Raw genomic sequence first — 17,808 nt, forward strand, 5'->3', positions numbered from 1 at the left:
ATGTATTTTATTTCATATTTTGTTAACAGTCACAAATAACAGTGTCGGGATTAACTTAAAAAAAAATTATGTAGATCCTGAAACTGGCATTATTTAGTTTTAACTTTAACCATCAACACTGTGACAGATTAATTCTGGTACCATTTAGACATAAATGGCTAAAATGAGCTTACCCATTACAGAGTTAAATTTGCAAAAATAAATTAAATATGGGGCGCTCAGTAGCTCACCTGGTAGAGCTGGTGCCCCATATACAGACAGTATACGTCTTTTATAAAAATCTAAAAAATAAAAAAACAAATACATAAATAAATATTATAAGTGATGATTAAAACTCCATCACTTTGCAGCCGTACCAAACATTGAACCAACCTTGTAGACCTGCAGATCTTTCTTTAATCTGTATTTCCTCCAGGCGCCCTGTATGACCCGAGCTGCTCTGGTTTCGTTCCGCAGGTCCAAAAGACGAGCACACAGGAAGGACAGGTAAGACATCACAACCTGGAAAAAAATAGAAGTGGAGAAAGTTGTGGCATTTTTTTCCATCTACAGAGTTTAAAAAGATTTAATTATGCATTTAGAGCAGCCATTTCTATTATCCCAGATTACTTTTTTCCTCATGAAGTATTAGGGGTGTCATGATTTCAATTATAAATTGAGAATCAGTCTTAATGAGCTTTTGATTTCCATCATCAAAATCAAAAGCAAAATCTGTGAAATGTACACATTGGTAATGTGGACTCAGAATATTAAGCAGCTTCATACAGATATGCATCTGATAATCTGGCCAAAGAGGGTGGAGAGGGTCTTCTGTGTGGTCTCACCTTCTCATTGGGGATGGTGTTGGACATGTCAGCTGGGTTTATCATGGCAGGAACTCCTCCCAGGAAAGACACAGCAGTGTTTACCAGTCTGAAGTTGTTTTTCTCATTCTCTAGCAGCTCTTTGAATTTCACTGATGGTGAGTCTGGGCCTGTTCACAAAAATAACACTCTGTCATCACATCACGACTCTCAAATCACAAATTTACAAACATGCATTCAGGTTTTGAGCCATGACATGCTGCTCACTTCAAACTAATAGAGATGGTGCAAAACATTAAGCATTAAAACTTTTGTCCAGATTTAATTTTTTTTTAACTTTTCAGTGAGTTTCCAAAGGTGGGTTTACTGTAGATAAAGCCAACTAAAATCCCTAACTAATGCAATGATTGTATGAAATATGTTATCATAAAATTCTGGTTTATTCCTCACTCAGCATCTTTAAGTTTCTCTGGATTTCTCTTTTTTCCCTAACTGCTGCAGACATCTTATCCCTGTTTTCCACACCTTAATGCACCACAAATGCCTGCGTGATGCACAAGTGAACAAGAGTATAAACTTCCACTTGACTATTTTTTTTTTTAAAGTGCATCCAAGCAGACAATTGCACTGAAGACACAGCTGACAAGTACCATTCAAGCCTGTCGGTGAGGAGTCAAAGGAGTTGTCAGAGTCACTGGCTGAGCAGTTGAGCTCCAGTCGACCCCTCGGTGAGCACTCGACAGTCTGTGTGGTGCTATGACTGACAGCCTCCTCTGGCAGGAGACTGGGGTGGTAGTGGTGGATAAGGTAGCAGAGGACACGGCCATCCGAGAATGTCACGGTGAAATTCTCCACCTGCACAGACAGACAAGACACTCTGTTGACTGTTTCTGTAAAGAAGGACTTGTGAGACATTTTGTGACAGTTGGACAAGAGTGGAAGTCCAGAGAAGTGTAGTTGCCTCGAGGAAAAAGTATTTTCTTTGGCCATGAGCTAAACAGAATAATTTCAAACTCACACTCAGATTGTAGAAGTCGCACACAGCTCGGACCCAGTCCATCAGCAGGGTGATCTTAGTGCTGCTGTGTTCATACGGCACCGTGGTCTTTGCGGGACCTGGCTGAAGGCCCCGATCGGCCCTCAGAGACGCCAGCCTCTGTTTGGTCCTCCAGGTTTTCTTCAGGAAGCCAATTTCCTCCCTCAGCTGATCAGCGTCCAAAATCACCTCCACCTTGACAGATCATTTAATAACAGCACATCAGTCAACTCCTTCCACAGGTTAAAAAAAAATACTACTATTTTGTGCCCCAGTGAGCAACTGCAAACGAAGTTGAATACACACATGAAACGCGAAGATAATTTTCCACAAGAGGCTCAGAGTCTTCTCTCTGTGTCCATCCACAATGTCCCTGGAATCAATGTTAGAGCCTGAAAATAAAGACACAATGGTTTAAGTCCCCCTTCAGACAATTAAAAAAATCTGTTTTTCTTATGATTTCATCCCCTAAAATGCCTGACCTTGACTATACTGACAGGTGGTGTTTTCACCTTCCTGTCAAGCACAATTAGGTATGTCACAAATACAGAAGCCAGTATAATATATATTGCTATTTTTTTTGCAGTGTGCCCTTTATGACTCTTTCTTTATGACCTGTTTCACAGGCCCACATTCTTTGTGTTTACACTGGCAATATGTTGTAGAATCTTGGTACATCAATTATTAATTATAATGCTGACTGACAGTGTTTTACAAAACATAATATCACAAAACCTTGGTCTATCAGTATTTTTTTTACATCACAACATCTCAGCGCATTACTGTATGGCCAATGTTTCACCACCACTAACCCCGTGTCTGCAAGCTGACAAGAAATAAATACACTTTTAATTCTCATATGTCTGCTAGTCGCCAATTTTGGTGCACAACAGACTCCTCATCTGAGTCTGGGTCTGACTGAGGCTCAAACATGTATGCACATCTCTCCAGTGTTTTCTTTAACGCTAAAGTTAGCCATGTTAATGCACAGTGCTCTGTCACTGATCAACCTAGCGGTCTTCTGTTAGCCAGACCTATTTCCACACTTAGCTGTAGCACTGCAGTCCGAGGCCAGATCCAGAAATTTTTCATGAGTGAGAAAGCAGATCTGCTTTCAGCCCTTTTTCAGATTTTTTTTATTCTTGTTTTGTTTACTTTTTAATGTGAGAAAAACATGTTAAACAAAATGTTTACCATGGCAGAATATTTTTACATATTAAATTATCTAAAGAAGAACTTAAAATACTGTCAACCAAATCAGATGATCGCATTTAAATATTTCTTCAGCAAAAATGGCAAACGCTCTCTGGTTCGTCCTCCTCAAATGTCAGGATTTTCCGTAGCTTTCTGTTTTATATTGTTGTAAATTGATTATTCTGGGGTTTAAAAGGATGATCTGGAAAATCATTGGAAGACATTACCTTGAGCTTTAGAAATAAGTGATTAACTTTCAATTTCCCCAAAATACCTGATGACGATAAAATCATGCAGGTTGCAGCCTTAAATGACCGTTCATTTCATGTTTATTCATTACTGATTGTATCACCTGTTAAAACACAGCTGTTGCTGAAACCGTTTAGTCTTTTAAAATGCTGATTTAAAGCATAGCGTCTGGTCTTTTCTCTGTGTATGTTGATTAAGCAAGCAAAGTTATTGTGCTTACTTTTCTAATTTCCTTTATGGCTTAAAACAGTACCTTTCATCCTGCCCTGCTTATTCACTCTGACACATGTTCACTCACACAAAAGTGCAACAACACAAACAATCAGATTGTCACATAAAGGGCAAAGCAATCCAATTATGTCACTGTGGAGCTGTACACCAGCAGCTGTTTGTGATCAAACACAAAAGGTGTGCAGTGAAATGGCAGGTGTTCGTTCCCGAGTGTCACAAGGGCGTGAAATACCACCCTGTACGAAAACACACTGAATATATAACACCTCGGTGGAAGAAAACATCACACAGGAACTAAAAAAAACATTGAATCTCATTCATGGAGGACAAATGTTCTTTCATATTGGGCGTCTCTGGTTTGCTGTTTGGAAAAAGGAAAGTTTTTTTTTTCCAAAAGGGAAAAAAAAAATCATAATTACCGTGTTCATCCTTGAGGTCAACCCCTTTGCTTTTGAGAACTTGCAAAGCAACGTCAATGTTGTGGACCTTCTGCAGGCGACTGATGGCTGGCAGACGGAGCTTGGCAGACAAACTCCAGTCCTGGATGAGGAGCTCCATCACACGCCTGGAAGCAAACCCAGCACAAAAGACAGAAATTATCATGATGATGATGCATAAATTCTTTTTTTGTCTTTCTTTTTGACATCTTTGGCATTCCAGCCTTGCATTTTCCTTGTACTATAGAATCAATGAACGCTGATGGTTTGATCACAGTTTACATTATTAGAGACAAGGACACATCACTGTTAATCAGCTGCTGCATTTTTGAAAAAAACAGCAGTAGGAAATAAATTTTTTGCAGGAAACAATGTTGCTTAAATGCTAAATGACCACTTTTTAACCTTTCCATACAAAAAGAGTTAAATTTAAATCTATAAAAACATCAAGAATCTTTTCATTCCTACATGTTTTTGGGTAGACATCCTTTTGGCACCTTAAGTTTGATTTTAATGCAAAAGCAGCTCAGTATTGATTATTTAACTAATTAGCTCTCATTCCCTGCCTTTCCAATAAGGGGTGGGCAGTTTAGGCAAACACACTCTATCTTCAATCATGTAAATGTTATATTTTATCATTAATATACTGTATATCTTGACTATACTGAACTATTTTCTCGAAAGGTACTTGATAAACGGGTTGCAGATGAAACATATAGATCCTCTGATGCCAATTCTGTGATGAGTCTAATCCTGCTAATTGATTACCAACATTTCTCCCAATGGCCTAATACAACCACAGATATTACACAGACAGACAGACAGAGAGACAGACAGAACCCTCTGTCTATGGGTATCAGACACTTTCATGCTTTTTAAAAACTTTTCAAGATACATTTTCACCAAATTTAAGGCAGATTTTTAGAAAAATCCTCTTTTTCCTATTCAGTTATTGCAGGTAAATATAAGTAAGTTGTATATAAGCGGCCTTGTGCAGAGTTAGGTTTTATGGAGGAATATGGTTATTAGAGGGAGTTAAGTTACATTTTGCGAACAGTATCCAAGTATAAAATAAAGCATTTTGGTGTAAAGTTAGAATATTTTGGGGTGCAGTGTTAGGTTTAAAAATTTACAACATCAGAAATGTGGACTTGCACGCAGAAGAGCCTAAGTCATTTTAACAAAAAGAAAATTGAAACATCTTTGCAACAGTTGTTGGCACTCGTGCCAGCTTCTGTAAACTGGGGGCGAGCCGACCAACACCTACTAAGAACTTCACTCTTTTTCAATAAATCTAAACCATCCCTTAACCCTTTGAAACCCAAGCGAATTGGCCTGATATCGTTCAAAAACATATGAAGGAGGCAATGTGCAACTTTGCAAAAAATGACCCAAAAAATAGTAAGAAATTAGTAAAAGTTAAGTTAAAGAAAATATCCTGGAAATCAGCACAAAAAAAAGTAAAATACAAAAACAAACAAGGACATTACCTAAAAACATGCCAAAAATATAGAAATATATTTCTGTAATATAAAGGTAAATATAGAATTATAATAAATATATACAAATTTCTCTTTACATTTTTCCCTGTTTTTTGTTTGTTTGTTTTTACAGTTTTCTCTTATTCTTTTTCAGGTCATTCTTCTCACTTTCACTTATTTCTTGCTAATTTGGGGGTAATTTCTTGCCAAGATGCACATTGCTTTTTTCTTCATGTTTTTTTTTTTTAAATCAAACCATTTCTCTTTGTTTCAAATACTTTAATGCTTGTGAAAGGCATTTGAATGTTGCACAAGGAAACTTCGATTGATCTATGTTTCAAAGAGTTTAAGTCTGCCCTTTTCCTGATGGTTTTATCAAATCGATCTTTTGATTCTTTTCACCTTAAATTCCTAGTGTGAGGCCCTTTGACACTTGAGTCTCTAAATCCCAGGAAAAAAACATGAAGAAGTCTATCCTAAAACAAGTCAAAGCTTGCTAGTTGAATTTCTGGAGAAGAGATGTACTCCAGTTTGTCCTCCATGTACTGTCTATATATTATTTAGCCTGCATTTCTGTGCATTGAAGAAAAGAAGTACAAAAAATAAACTAAAGGAGGCACAAACATATATGAGATTGAACCATTATCAGAGAGCAATACTGTTAGGGCAGTTAGAGAGATCATCTGTCAGTGAGGAAATCCCAGGTCTGAAACAGCTCTGCTGAACACTGAATCCCTCCCCAGCAGCAGGGATCCTGCCATGTAGCTGAGCCTGACCTCCGAGAAACATGAACATCTCAAGAGAGATCAGAGCACCACATTAAAATTCAGGATGTCTCACTCACACGAGACGGATGCCGCATTTCAAGTCAACAGCCAAATTCTTCACAGCGTAGTTGAACTCGTCTAGCGGTGTCTGAACATGGGAAACGGGTAACCCCAGGTAGCTGAGGTGCCGTGGGAGGATCCCCTCTCCACTCAAGAAGTCCCTGGAGAAGGCCAGGAGAAGGTCTTTGCTCGTCTGTAAAGAAAAAACACACAGCATGGCAGAGGTTAATACAACGCAAAACAATCTAATGAGAGGGCACACAATCATTAGTTTCTTTACTCCAGTAAAAATGTGAATACCACACAGTGAAAATACTCTTTTACTCTCAGTAAAAGTCATGCATTGAAAATATTACCTTAATAAAAGTAAATAAAAAGACATCATATCAGAAAAATATACTTAATATACTAAGAGTATTAAAAGTAAAAGTACCCAATGCAGAAAAACATTTAAAAAAAAAACAAATAAAACATGCCCAACCTTAAAAATATTAGAAAAAAAGAAAACATCTAAAAAAACAAACTAAAATTATTCTTTTTAAAAAACACATGCAAAAAAATTAACAAAAAATATAAATAAATAAAACAACAGAAGAAAAACCTCAAAAAATGCAAAGTTATTAGAAATAAAAAAAAGAAACATCCCCCAGAAAACTCTTAAAAAAAATATTTTTAAAAAGTACTAATATATCACACTTTATAATCTCTTATAAGTAGATAAATGTAATGAAGTAAAACGTACGATATTTCCCTCTGAGATGTAGTGGGATAATACTGAGTGACATGACAGGGAAATACTCAAGAGTAGCTCAAATTTGTACTTAAGTGCAGTACTTGAGTAAATATACTTAGTTACATTCCACCACTGCAATGTTAAAAGGTCTCATTTTTATGTTGAATGACTGATTAAAATTCAGAAAACAGGTGGAGTAGGGAATGTGAGGTTCACTTACGGATGGCTTTCGGGTCTCTGCTATGCTGTATTTAAGAACACCAGTGCACATTTTCCCTCTCCGATATAAAAGTAGACTTTATGTACACATTTATAACGTCCTCTCATTTGCAACCTACAGAGCCGGATCCTAAAGGAATTAATAAATAACTCAAAATAAGATTTGGTACAACAAAATTCTGAGAATGGGGTAATTTTGCTATTATTTAAACCCATCTGCTGATCAGTGTATAAATATTCATACAGAGTCTAAGTGCTGGTCTCAGCTCCCAAATTAATTAAGTAGCAGGCCAAGGAGGTAAAATCATCAGTCATTTACACAAGTTAACACAGTATGGCACTCATGATACTCATATCATTACACTCTGCCAGATTCAATGATGTGACTGACTGTTTCTGTGCCGCCAGCTTCAGTTGTCAGAAGAAATTTGTCACACACAGTTAAGCCCTGATTGAACAATGGTTGGACTTAGTGTTTCTGAAACCAATTTCTCCATTTCTCTGAAACATGTAGCTTTTATATCTTCATTATTATATACTAAAATGGAACCTTATTATCCTCCTAAATTTAGTATGCACAGCATCAGGTCTAAAAGCTATGCTAATAGATCTGAGACAAAATATAAATACAAAAATGACATTAAAGAACAATGATAAAGGTTTTATATTGTCATATGGCTATAACTTTGGCCTTTAATGAGATCAGAGTTCCTACAGATCAAGGCATGTTAGATTTATGACTTCCTAGGAGTATATGAATGCCACGAGGAATGAAATTTAAGGCTACTTTTACAATAACCAAAAAAAAGCAAACAAACAAAAAACATAGGGGGTTAAGGACAATTTTTCCCAAATATTTATTGTAATTTAAAATATGATGATCTGCCTGATGTTAATATGAGAGGCATTTGGTAAATTATTTTTTAAAACAGATATTAAAGATATATAGATTTATATGTTACTTATTTTTCTGACCTTTCTTTGTAAAGTTTTCTTTGCATTGTTGATGATATGGGAAAGCCATGACATACCTTGAACTCTGCATCCAAGCAGAACAGACAGGGGTTGTGCTCAATCAGCCGGGACTCTTTGGCTTTGTCCAGGAAACACACCAGCAGGAGCAGCTTCTTCAGAGTGAAGCGAGACAGCGCCTCCTCGTGGCCTAACCGAGAAAAGGTACAGAGAATGTAACAGCTGTCTTAAGTAACATATGCACATAACAGACAACTTTCACATGAACAACACGAAAAACATTTGTTTTGTTACACTACAAAGGATATTCTAATATTTTCATATGAATTCCCATACTTTCATCACAAAAATGTCTCAGAAGGAAAGGTGCCCTTACTCTGATCAGATCAAATTTTAATAACTACCTGCTTGAAAGTTGCTAGGACTCAAGGAAAGAAATAGGAAGAAAATGCGAAAAAAGAAAATGCGAATTTTTGGTGAGGTCAGAAACTTTGCAGACTATTCCTGGAAAAATTTCAGGAGTAAAAATCAAGCTTAGGAATTTGATACATTTAACAATGACCTATAAATGACTTTGAATCTCTTTGAAAAATTATAATTTTTTATGACCTGGAAAGATGTTTCCAGGTTTTGAATTTATCTTATGTTTTTGTTTTGTTTTTCTAAGGCAAAATTTTTAGTTGTAGCTTTTAAAATGTGAGGACTTGTTGTTTAACATCATTTTAAATTAAATTTATGTGGGTAGTTTTGATTTTAATCTCTTTTTTTGTCACTGTTAGGCAAAATTTCAAAATCTTCTTTACTTCTAGCTTTTTAAATGTGGGGATTTGCTTTTTTACATCATTTGAATGTTAGATGATCTACACCAGATGTTGGAAAAAATTAGTAAAAAAAAAAAAGATTTATTGAATTATTTAACAAAAACATACGTTAGCAATCATTTGACATTTCGTCAGTAGAAAAAAACATGAGAAAATCCTATTTCCCATGTCTGAGCATTTTTAAGACTTGAAGACTGTAATGCCAATTAAGGCCTTATTTTTTTATTCATGAATTCAGTACCTTTTAAGACTCTTTAAGGATCTGCAGGAACCCTAAACTGAACACGTCACCTCGGACTCTGGGAAATTATGATCAACTTTCACTTTTTAAAAAAATATATATTTTAGAGACTAAATGAGCAAAGTGCCGAATGCCCAAATAATCTACAGGTCAATAAAGAAAATTATCGTAAATTGCAGCTCTAAAGTACACATCTTGCAACATCATTTGAATAAAGCTTCACAGTTACAGGGCAGATTTCCCATGAAATAGCAACTCATTGACCACACTGCATTCTACCTTCAGTTATGAATGACTTCTGACTCATGATTTTGTGCATAATGTCATTATTCAGTGCATCATTAATAATGGTTTCTATTATCATGCATAAATACCTACATGACTGAGATGCTACATGTTATTCAGATATCTGCTGAAAATGTCATAGTTGTTGTGTTGTCAAGGTAAAATTAAAAGTTTTGTCAGTCAAAGACTAACAAGTCAACTTACTTAATTAAAGCTGAACTAACACCAAAGTTGTTCATTTTGTAATTTACATCAGAAGGGATTTCTGTCTGCTTGATGCGGATATGACAGAAGAGGTTTAAGGGAAAGTAGTGGAGAGTCTCTGGTCTCCACCTCAGAATATTCCTGAAAATGATTGCAGCTTTGAACAGGAACACAGTATCCAGCTCAGACAACACAAATACACCAATGCTCTTAAATTACCGTCTTTGTAAAGGTGAGGCACTTTGGCGTGTCTGAACTCAGCAGCGATGTCGGGGTTCCAGAGCAGCCGCTGGAGGATGAACATAGCCAGACCCACGGCATCGCTGTTGCTCTCCAATGAAATTAACTCCCCGTAGATTGTCTGAGAATGAGCAGCATTGTATTTAGCAAGCAGAGCATGGATAGAAAAAAAAACTAACTACACCAAAAAACAACAGCTGATAAGCAGAGAGAAACATTGTTTTCTCAAAGTACCTCGAGCCCTATCCGTAACCACAGGGGATTGTATGAAAGAAGCCAGTTGAGGACTTTGCGGCGTTCACCTAAAAAAAAAAACAAAAAAAAAAACAAAACTTTAACGCTTCTCCAAAGTTTGAATCACAACTTCAGAGCATTTTTTAACTGTTTGAAACCTGGACAGACATCACTTTTCTTGTGCTGCACTATGACACCTCTCACAAGTATTAAGACATTTGAACCCTGCGCAAATTGGTTTGCTTTGTTTTGTTTCTAAAAAGCTAAGGAGAAATCTCCAGAAAATATTCATAATTTTCATTTTCATTTTTTGTGCTAATTTTCAGGTAGTTTTCTTGTATTCTATATTATATATGTACAATACTATATACATTACACATTTATTTATTTTTATTAATTTCTTTTTAATTTTTGGGTTATTTCTCCTTAAGCTGTTTTTTGCCTTCTTCCCATATTTTTCAAAGAAATAAAGCCAATTTGCACAGGTTTCAAATGGTTAAAACCATGCACTGGCAAGTTTCATGATATAATGTCTATTTACCAATGTCCTTCCAAAGATGGCGATCTTTTCGGACGAGCAGCCTCTTGGCCTCAACTTCTAGTTCCAGCCTCTGAATAGCCTTGACCATGGCCTCAGATGTGAACAGCTGGCAAGCTGAGCGACGGAGGCGATTTAGCTTGCGTCGGGCCGTGTAGGTGCTGAAGGACATCTCCTCTTTGGTAGGAGCTTTAGGCACACTGTACTTGTCATCACTGCCCATGGCGAGGGACACAGCATTCACTGCACAAGAGACAAATGAGAAAAATGATGTGTAAAACTTTTACAGTCCCTTTTATACTCATTTAAATAAAGATTCCAAAGTGTTCAGACTGTAATAAATGTGACTGTGACTAATCTGGAAGCTACTCAAAGACAATGCATAAGTTTCTCAAAATGAAATGATTGTTACCTTTAGCGACTTCGGTGTTGATTTTAAAGTCATCTGGAGTGAGGACGTAGTTGATCCACCACGTGAATCCCCGCTCCTGCTTCTCGATCCACCTCTCATCATAGAACATGTTCTTGGCAGCAAACGGCATCGGGTGTCTCGGGATGGCTAGGAAAAAAAAAAAGTAGTTTAAGATACACAAAAGCAAAATGGCTTTTGATACAGATCACAAACACACACTATACAATTTTCTGCCATCAATATACCTGTTTGTGCCCGCTTAATAAAGGTCAGTTTTGACTGCGCAACAGCAACAACTTTTTTGGTCTTCACTGATGGAGCACCAGATGGCTTCACAGACTGGACGACTGCAACAGAAAGAAGTCATTTGGAATTTCTCCACATATTTATTTTAGTAAGACTACCAGACAGATCTACACTAAGAACAGCAGTTAGGTCTCTTACATGTCTTCCTAAGGCATTTATACATCATTTTATACCTCGTGAGTTGAGCCCGGAGCTCGATGTCTTTGCCTGTGCAGGAACAACAGACCTCGTAGTCTTTAGAGATGATGTTGATCGGGCCGAGCCTAAAGAAAAAGCATCACAGTGAATCCACAGAGTCCAGAAAAATGGCAGACATTTAACACAGAAGTTGCGATAGGGCTGGATTATTTGGACTAAATTTTATGTCACAATATATTTAAACAACCCCCTAAAAACTGATATCCTGACAATATCATGGGGTTTACTATTGGTGCTTTTTTCATTAATTATCATTAATGTGGATATAATGACTAAGTGGGTGAAGTCAAATAATAGAGCAGCTACAACAGTCAAAAAAATCAAATTATTTTAAATTTAATGCAGCCTTTAAAACAAGGAAAAGACAACACTCATGACACTCCAAATCTAAGAAGATATCTATTCTCATATGCTGATATTAATAAATTGCCCAGCCATAAGTTTTGAAATACTTTCGGAAATAGATATTAAAGAATTTTCAGTGATCTCTATTAATGCCCATCTGCAAAGCCTGGTGTGAAAATTTGACTCAATCTAGGATGAAACTACATACAACCAACAGTTGAGAAATATTTAAAAATGCCATGATTATCTCATTTAATTATGGCCTTAACTCCTAAAAGACCTTTATATTGTGATGCTAAATTGGTAAAAAACAAAAAAAAAAATACAGAAATCACAAAAAATTCTCTTTTTACCGCAAACACTCTTCAAACAGCATTTATTCATACTGGGATGGGCTGCTGCCGTTATTTCTGTTTTGTGATTGTTTCTCTCATTTGTCTGGCTTTAGTTCTGTATTACTGCATAGCAGGACATCTAAAAAACATAAATGATAAATCTGCGTAGAATGGAGAAGCATGCATGATGCACTATGGTATGTGCAGTACACCATTCAAGTTTTACACACTCAGTTGTAGGTTAATTGGGTACACATAGCCTGAATTGTATCATTTTATACTGACAAGTGTTTATTTTATCGACCCCATGTATTTCAATAAGGGTAAGTGACACAACAAAAACACCTCTTTGTATAATGCAATACAGTTCAACAGCATCACAAACACCATACTCCAAAATTAGAATTTTAGCATAGTTAAAAAACATTTTCAACAACACTGCATTTGTTTTAGCAGGTGTACGTCTAATTAACTGGCATCCGAGTGTGTCTTTCAGCTAATCACATAATGTAACATCCAACATGAATATACTTCACATCTGCTCACCTGTTGCTCTCGGCTGTTGTCTCTGTGACACGCTTCTTCTCTCCTGGATTGATTTCGGAGGCCCGGGTTTGCCAGGTACCACCCTACTCCTTTTAACGCGCTCATTTTTCCCAACGTCCTCAATCTTCGCATCACTTTTCAAATACTCCTCACTCTTCCTCTTCTTGCTCTTCACTGCCATGTGGATGGGAAATAAGTCTTCCTCAACTGACGGAGGTGCCAAAGCTGTTGGAGAAATGTGAGTGAGGTTGTGGTGAAGAGGAGAAGATGAACCCAGGGGCGACGGAGAGGTGACAGTAAAAGCGACGGAAGCTGAGGCCATGTGAGGTGGGGAAGTGGCTGGGAAAGAGAAGCGGGCAGGGGGCATAGATGGAGGGGAGATAATGGGGAAGGTGATTGGTGTAGATGAGCTGTTGAGCTGTGGAGTCACGCAGGAGGAGGTGAACTCTTGGGCTGAATGTCGGTCATCGCACAGGGAGCTGGCAGAGTCAGAATTCTGCCATCCCCTGGTATCTGTGTCTGAGTCTATAATGGGGAGGGTTGGAGTGCCTGGTCCAGACTCACAATGACTGCTGCCATCAGACAGCTCAAGTGTTTTCTCTAACAGCCTCCTTCTTGACTTCTTTATTTTCCGTCCACTCGAAAGGTTTACCTCCACAGGTGCTTTGCCCTTGGTTACTGTGGCAGAGGTAAAAGAGGCCTTTTTGACCCTTTCTGAAGCATCGTCGACCTCTGTCACAACAACGTCACTCTCAACAACCTTTTTGCTGACAAAGAAAGTCAGTCTTGGCTCATTGGACTCGGAAGCTTGTGGGCTATCAGGCAAAGCTTTGAGGACATTTCCTTCAGGTCCACTGCCATGATTCCCACTCTTTGATTCCAGTGAATCTGAAAAGCCACAGCTGGAGCTACTCTCCCGAGGACTGATGTTTAAGTGGCTCAGATCGGAGTCAATAAGGGCTAGAGCATCCTTCAAAGAGAGAGCTGGGGTTCCAGTTAACACACTGTCAGCATTAACGTCAGACTTGTCAGTAACAGAAGGTGGGCTATCTGACTGAATACGTGGCATGAGCTTCTTAAACATCTCTGGTGTCCCGATTGGTGACAGCGTCCTGTTGAGCATTTTGCTAAGATCTCTGTTTTCAGGTTTGCCCACCGAGGCATCTGGGCTGGCAGACACGTTGCCAGAGTCCATCAACTTTCCGGCTGGGACGAGTAGGACAAGAGGAGAGTTCCTCTGAACATTTTGGATATTCTCCTGGTTCAACAAGCCCAGAGACCGCTGCCTCTGGGTAGGATTCAAGGCCTTCTGCTCCTCTGGTTTTTGAGAGTAGTCGTCAATGGGACTACGCTTGGACAGGGACCTCTCTCTGATAGTTTTGCCCTCATTGAGGGAGGCAAGCGGGCTGCGTGGCTTTTCCCGTCTGTACTGTGGCTGTCGGGATACTTGAAAGGTTTTATTGGCTGCCATCTTCAGTGGCTGTTCTGTTTTCTTTCTTCTGGGTGCTGCTACTTTTTCACCCTCCTTTTTGTTTTTGATAGTGTCCCATAAGCTCTTCTGAAACACAAAATCAAACAAATAAGGTAAATGTCACATCAAAAATACAGTACTAAATGCAGTTGTTAAAGTTTGCTTAGACTGTTAGAAAAAAAAACAAACATTTAGAACGATTAGGCAAGAAAAAACAGCAACAAACTAGTTGCCATCTAACTTTCTGTTGATCAACTCATTGATTAACTAACTGATTTCTACCATAATTGCAGTTTTTCTGTTGCCAAAGCATAATAAATGTAACTGGGATCCACTTGATCTTCATCATCACCTTCTGAGCACAGCAAAAATCTTTTCTTGCAAATGTGTTAATACTATTTCATTGGTTTCACACATTTTACATGGTCTCTTTCAAAACAGTTCACACAGGTCTCATAGAAAGACCCAAAACTCCATTGGATTATTTGTGTTACACAAAAAGAAAACACTTATTTACATTTGAAAATGACTTGCATAATAATAAATCTCTAAAGCAGCAATGTGAAACAGCCTTGCACAACTTTTCAACCAGCAATCAGTCATTATCCATCCATTACTCTAAAGTAAAATTACCTTTATTTATGTTGATTTCTTTTGGTTGGATGACTATGAAAAATTTGACTTACGTTTTAGAAGAGTAGCCTTTTTTGTGGCAATATGTCTTTGTTGGGCCTGGGAAATGTACATACATGTAAGATAACTAGTATTTCTTAAGATATCAAGGCTACACTGAAGAGGAAGAAGGCTGCATTCAGGAGTGGAGACAAGGAGGAGATGAAGCAGGTGCAGATTGAACTGAGGGAGAAGATCGAAGAGGGTAAGGAGTGTTACGGGAGGAAGCTTGAGCGCAAACTTCAACAGAACAACATGAGGGAGGTGTGGAGTGGTATGAGAACTATCACTGGCCATGGTAAGAAGACCAACCAGGGGATGGAAGGAGACCTACATCAGGCCAATGAGTTCAACTTGTTCTTTAACAGGTTTGATGATGCCCACCCTCCCCCCAGCTCCTGTCATGACTCCCTCCCCCCTATGTATTCACCTCAGACCTCTCTGCCAATCCCTCTCCCCCAACACTGACCACCTCCTTCCGTCCCAAGGCACCTCCGTACAGTCATCGAGCCATCATTGGACCCCCTGCAGTTTGCATACCAGCCCCGTACTGGAGTGGAAGACGCCATCATCTTTCAGGGCTGATACTCAGCTGGAGCAGGCAGGCAACACTGTGGGTCTTTTTTTTTTTTTTTCTTTTCCATCGCCTTTAACCCCATACAACCTGTCCTGCTCAGCAATAAGCTACTGGACATGCAGGTGGATGCTCCTGTAGTGGCCTTGATTTACAACTACCTCACAGACCGCCCACAGTGCGTGAGGCTACAGAACATTGTGTCAGACGCACCACAAGAGACAGTTGTGTCTTCCTTCCTGTTAACACTCTACATCTCAGACTTCAGATTCTACTCACAGTCCTGCCACCTGCAGAAGTTTTCAGATGACTCTGCCATTGTGGGCTGCATCAGCAGGGGTCAGGAGGCTGAGTACAGAGGAGTGGTGGACAGGTTTGTGGAGTGGTGTGGACTAAACCACCTGCAACTCAACGTCACAAAGACGAAGGAGTTGATGGTGGACTGTAGGAAACAAAGGACCCGTCTGAACACGGTCACCATCAATGAATCAGAGGTGGACATTGTGGACAAGTACAAGTTTCTGGGGGTCCATATAGACAATAAACTGGACTGAAAACACAGATGCTGTGTACATGAAAGGTCAGAGCCATCTGCATTTTCTCCAGGAGATTCAGATTTTTCAATGTCTGCAGAACCATGCTGCAGATGTTCTATCACTCGGTGGTGGCCAGCATCATCTTCTACACTGTAGTGTGCTGGGGCAGCAGGCTGAAGGCCGCTGACGTTAACAGACTCAATAAGCTCCTCAGGAAAGCTGCTTCTGTGCGTAGGGGTGGAACTGGAGTCTTTATTGGAGGTATCAGAGAGGAGGACGCTGAGGAAACTGCTTGGTATAATTGACAACATCCCTCACTCCCTGCATGCAACGTTGAATTCCTATCAAAGCACCTTTAGTCATAGACTGAGACCACTGAGGAGCACCACAGAACGCCACAGGTCTTTTCTACCTGTGGTCATCAAACTGTACACCTCCTCCCCCTTCTGCAGGAAGGAAAATTTAAGTATTTTACCACGTGCAATATTACTTTGCTTATGTTTACGTACAATTTTAAATTCCATGTGCAATATTACTTTTAAACATTAAAACATTATTATTAGACACTTTGCACTTTATTTTCATTTATTTGATGCTTTGTTGTTGTACTCTTTGCTACTGTATTTTTTGAGTAATCTGGCACAAGAATTTCCTTCAGGATTAATAAAGGTCTATTTTATCTTATCTTATTTTGGACTGATCATATTGTAGTGGTGTCTTGTAAATCCATGAGGGTGGGGCACGATTGTGTGCATGACATAAAATAAAGACATCAATCAATCAGACAAAATGCAGCTTTGTGTTGCTTTTTGCAAGCATGGATCAAGAGGCCAAAGACATGTATAAATGACTAATGAAAATGAAAGTGTTTCAGTAAAAGAAAAGATGGGGGTTTTTTTCGGGGTTTTTTTTTCTTTTTTTTTTACTCTTTTTCAACATGACAACTCAAGGTGTTGCAAAATTGTAGGAGCAAAAAGTAGGACAAAAACTGTAATACAAGTCTTTATCCATTCCAGTGCAAGTTCAGCTTTGACAGCCTCAGAGTTGAGCTGAGGTAATGTACCTTTTTCTTTTTCGGTGCTTCTGCTCTCCCCAGGAGCACAGCCTGGTGCTTGAGGACGCCATTGGCATTAAAGATGATGAGCTCTCTGATTCCGCCTTCTTCTGTTGGAGTCCAAGTTACTGTCAACGTGAATGCGTTCTCAGGCTGCAGACACAAAACAAGAGGCGAGATGTGAATCGGTATACTTGCAAATGGAAAATTCTTGAGTTATTAGCCAGTTTATCCTACGCACTTTTTTTTACTTTTTTCAAACACATAGGAAAAAAAGCAATGAGCAACCAGGTGAGAAATATCCCATGAATTGCATGAAATAAGTGAAAGGTGGCAAAACATGGCCTTGAAATGTGTTTTTTAGGGAGGAGGTATTGTTACAAAAGAAATATGTCATGCAAACTATATTTATATTTTTCATAAATATATATTTAAAATTATGTTACAGAAAAAGAGAAGTTTTTTCTTGTTCATTTCTGGGTTTTTTGCGTTTCTTTTTTCATTTTTTATTATTCAATTAATGTTTTGTTTATTTGTTTTTTGCTTACTTTCAGGTAATCTTACCTCAACTTTTTACATTTTTTTTAAACGTATTTTTAGGCAATGTCTTGATA

At 38.3% G+C, this 17,808-nt stretch overlaps 1 protein-coding gene across 1 annotated transcript in view; it reads right to left on the reverse strand.

Moving 5' to 3' along the window:
- The window catches only part of aspm (assembly factor for spindle microtubules), a 32,652-nt gene that overhangs the window by 14,157 nt on the left and 687 nt on the right, over positions 1-17,808 (reverse strand). The window contains exons 2-17 of the mRNA XM_042514046.2: positions 17,204-17,347; positions 12,888-14,445; positions 11,637-11,726; positions 11,403-11,504; positions 11,158-11,304; positions 10,749-10,988; positions 10,208-10,275; positions 9,953-10,094; positions 8,242-8,372; positions 6,276-6,451; positions 3,933-4,078; positions 2,146-2,231; positions 1,822-2,034; positions 1,454-1,658; positions 825-973; positions 373-501 (exon numbers count right to left, since the gene is read on the reverse strand). Of these exons, the coding sequence (XP_042369980.2) occupies positions 373-501; positions 825-973; positions 1,454-1,658; positions 1,822-2,034; positions 2,146-2,231; positions 3,933-4,078; positions 6,276-6,451; positions 8,242-8,372; positions 9,953-10,094; positions 10,208-10,275; positions 10,749-10,988; positions 11,158-11,304; positions 11,403-11,504; positions 11,637-11,726; positions 12,888-14,445; positions 17,204-17,347 (3,726 nt within the window). The remainder of the gene's footprint in view (positions 1-372; positions 502-824; positions 974-1,453; positions 1,659-1,821; positions 2,035-2,145; positions 2,232-3,932; positions 4,079-6,275; positions 6,452-8,241; positions 8,373-9,952; positions 10,095-10,207; positions 10,276-10,748; positions 10,989-11,157; positions 11,305-11,402; positions 11,505-11,636; positions 11,727-12,887; positions 14,446-17,203; positions 17,348-17,808) is intronic.

This window comes from Plectropomus leopardus, chromosome 5 (genome assembly GCF_026936395.1).
Source record: "Plectropomus leopardus strain MGB_pleo_1.0 chromosome 5, ASM2693639v1, whole genome shotgun sequence".
NCBI classification, from domain to species: domain Eukaryota; kingdom Metazoa; phylum Chordata; class Actinopteri; order Perciformes; family Serranidae; genus Plectropomus; species Plectropomus leopardus.